General features: G+C 41.1%; 1 protein-coding gene across 1 annotated transcript in view; it reads left to right on the top strand.

The window, feature by feature from the left end:
* Positions 1-42: 42 nt before the first annotated feature.
* LOC119588476 (kynurenine formamidase-like) overlaps positions 43-387 on the top strand; it is a gene marked incomplete at both ends in the record, with an annotated part of 7191 nt that continues 6846 nt past the window's right edge. Inside the window, 1 exon segment of the mRNA XM_037937125.1 lies at positions 43-164. Coding sequence (XP_037793053.1) covers positions 43-164 — 122 coding nt within the window.

Here is a 387-nt window from a genome sequence, read left to right on the forward strand (position 1 = left end):
GTTAGGTAGTCTACGTGTTGTTGGTTCCTTTTACTAGTGTTTTTGAAGAGATTGTGGAGGAAGTGCGGGCGGCCGTGGGGTGGGCGTGCAGGCTGGCCAAAGGGCGTGGCAGCGGGTGCGTCGTGCTCTCAGGATGGTCAGCCGGCGCCCATCTGGTAACTCAGGTAACACTTATTCATTCTATTGTCGATTTTTTTTCCCTCTTTCTCTATTTATATATTTTTAGATCCTCCTCCTCTTCTTTTTGATATAGAGTTTGACATATAAAGGAATCGCAATAGGATATTTTGTTACTATCATCATAATTTTTTAAGATTTAAGTCCTTTTTTAAGCCGCCTTTTTCATCACATGATGAATGAATATACATTGAAGGATTTAACACACTA

Source organism: Penaeus monodon, chromosome 24 (assembly GCF_015228065.2).
Source record: "Penaeus monodon isolate SGIC_2016 chromosome 24, NSTDA_Pmon_1, whole genome shotgun sequence".
NCBI lineage: Eukaryota > Metazoa > Arthropoda > Malacostraca > Decapoda > Penaeidae > Penaeus > Penaeus monodon.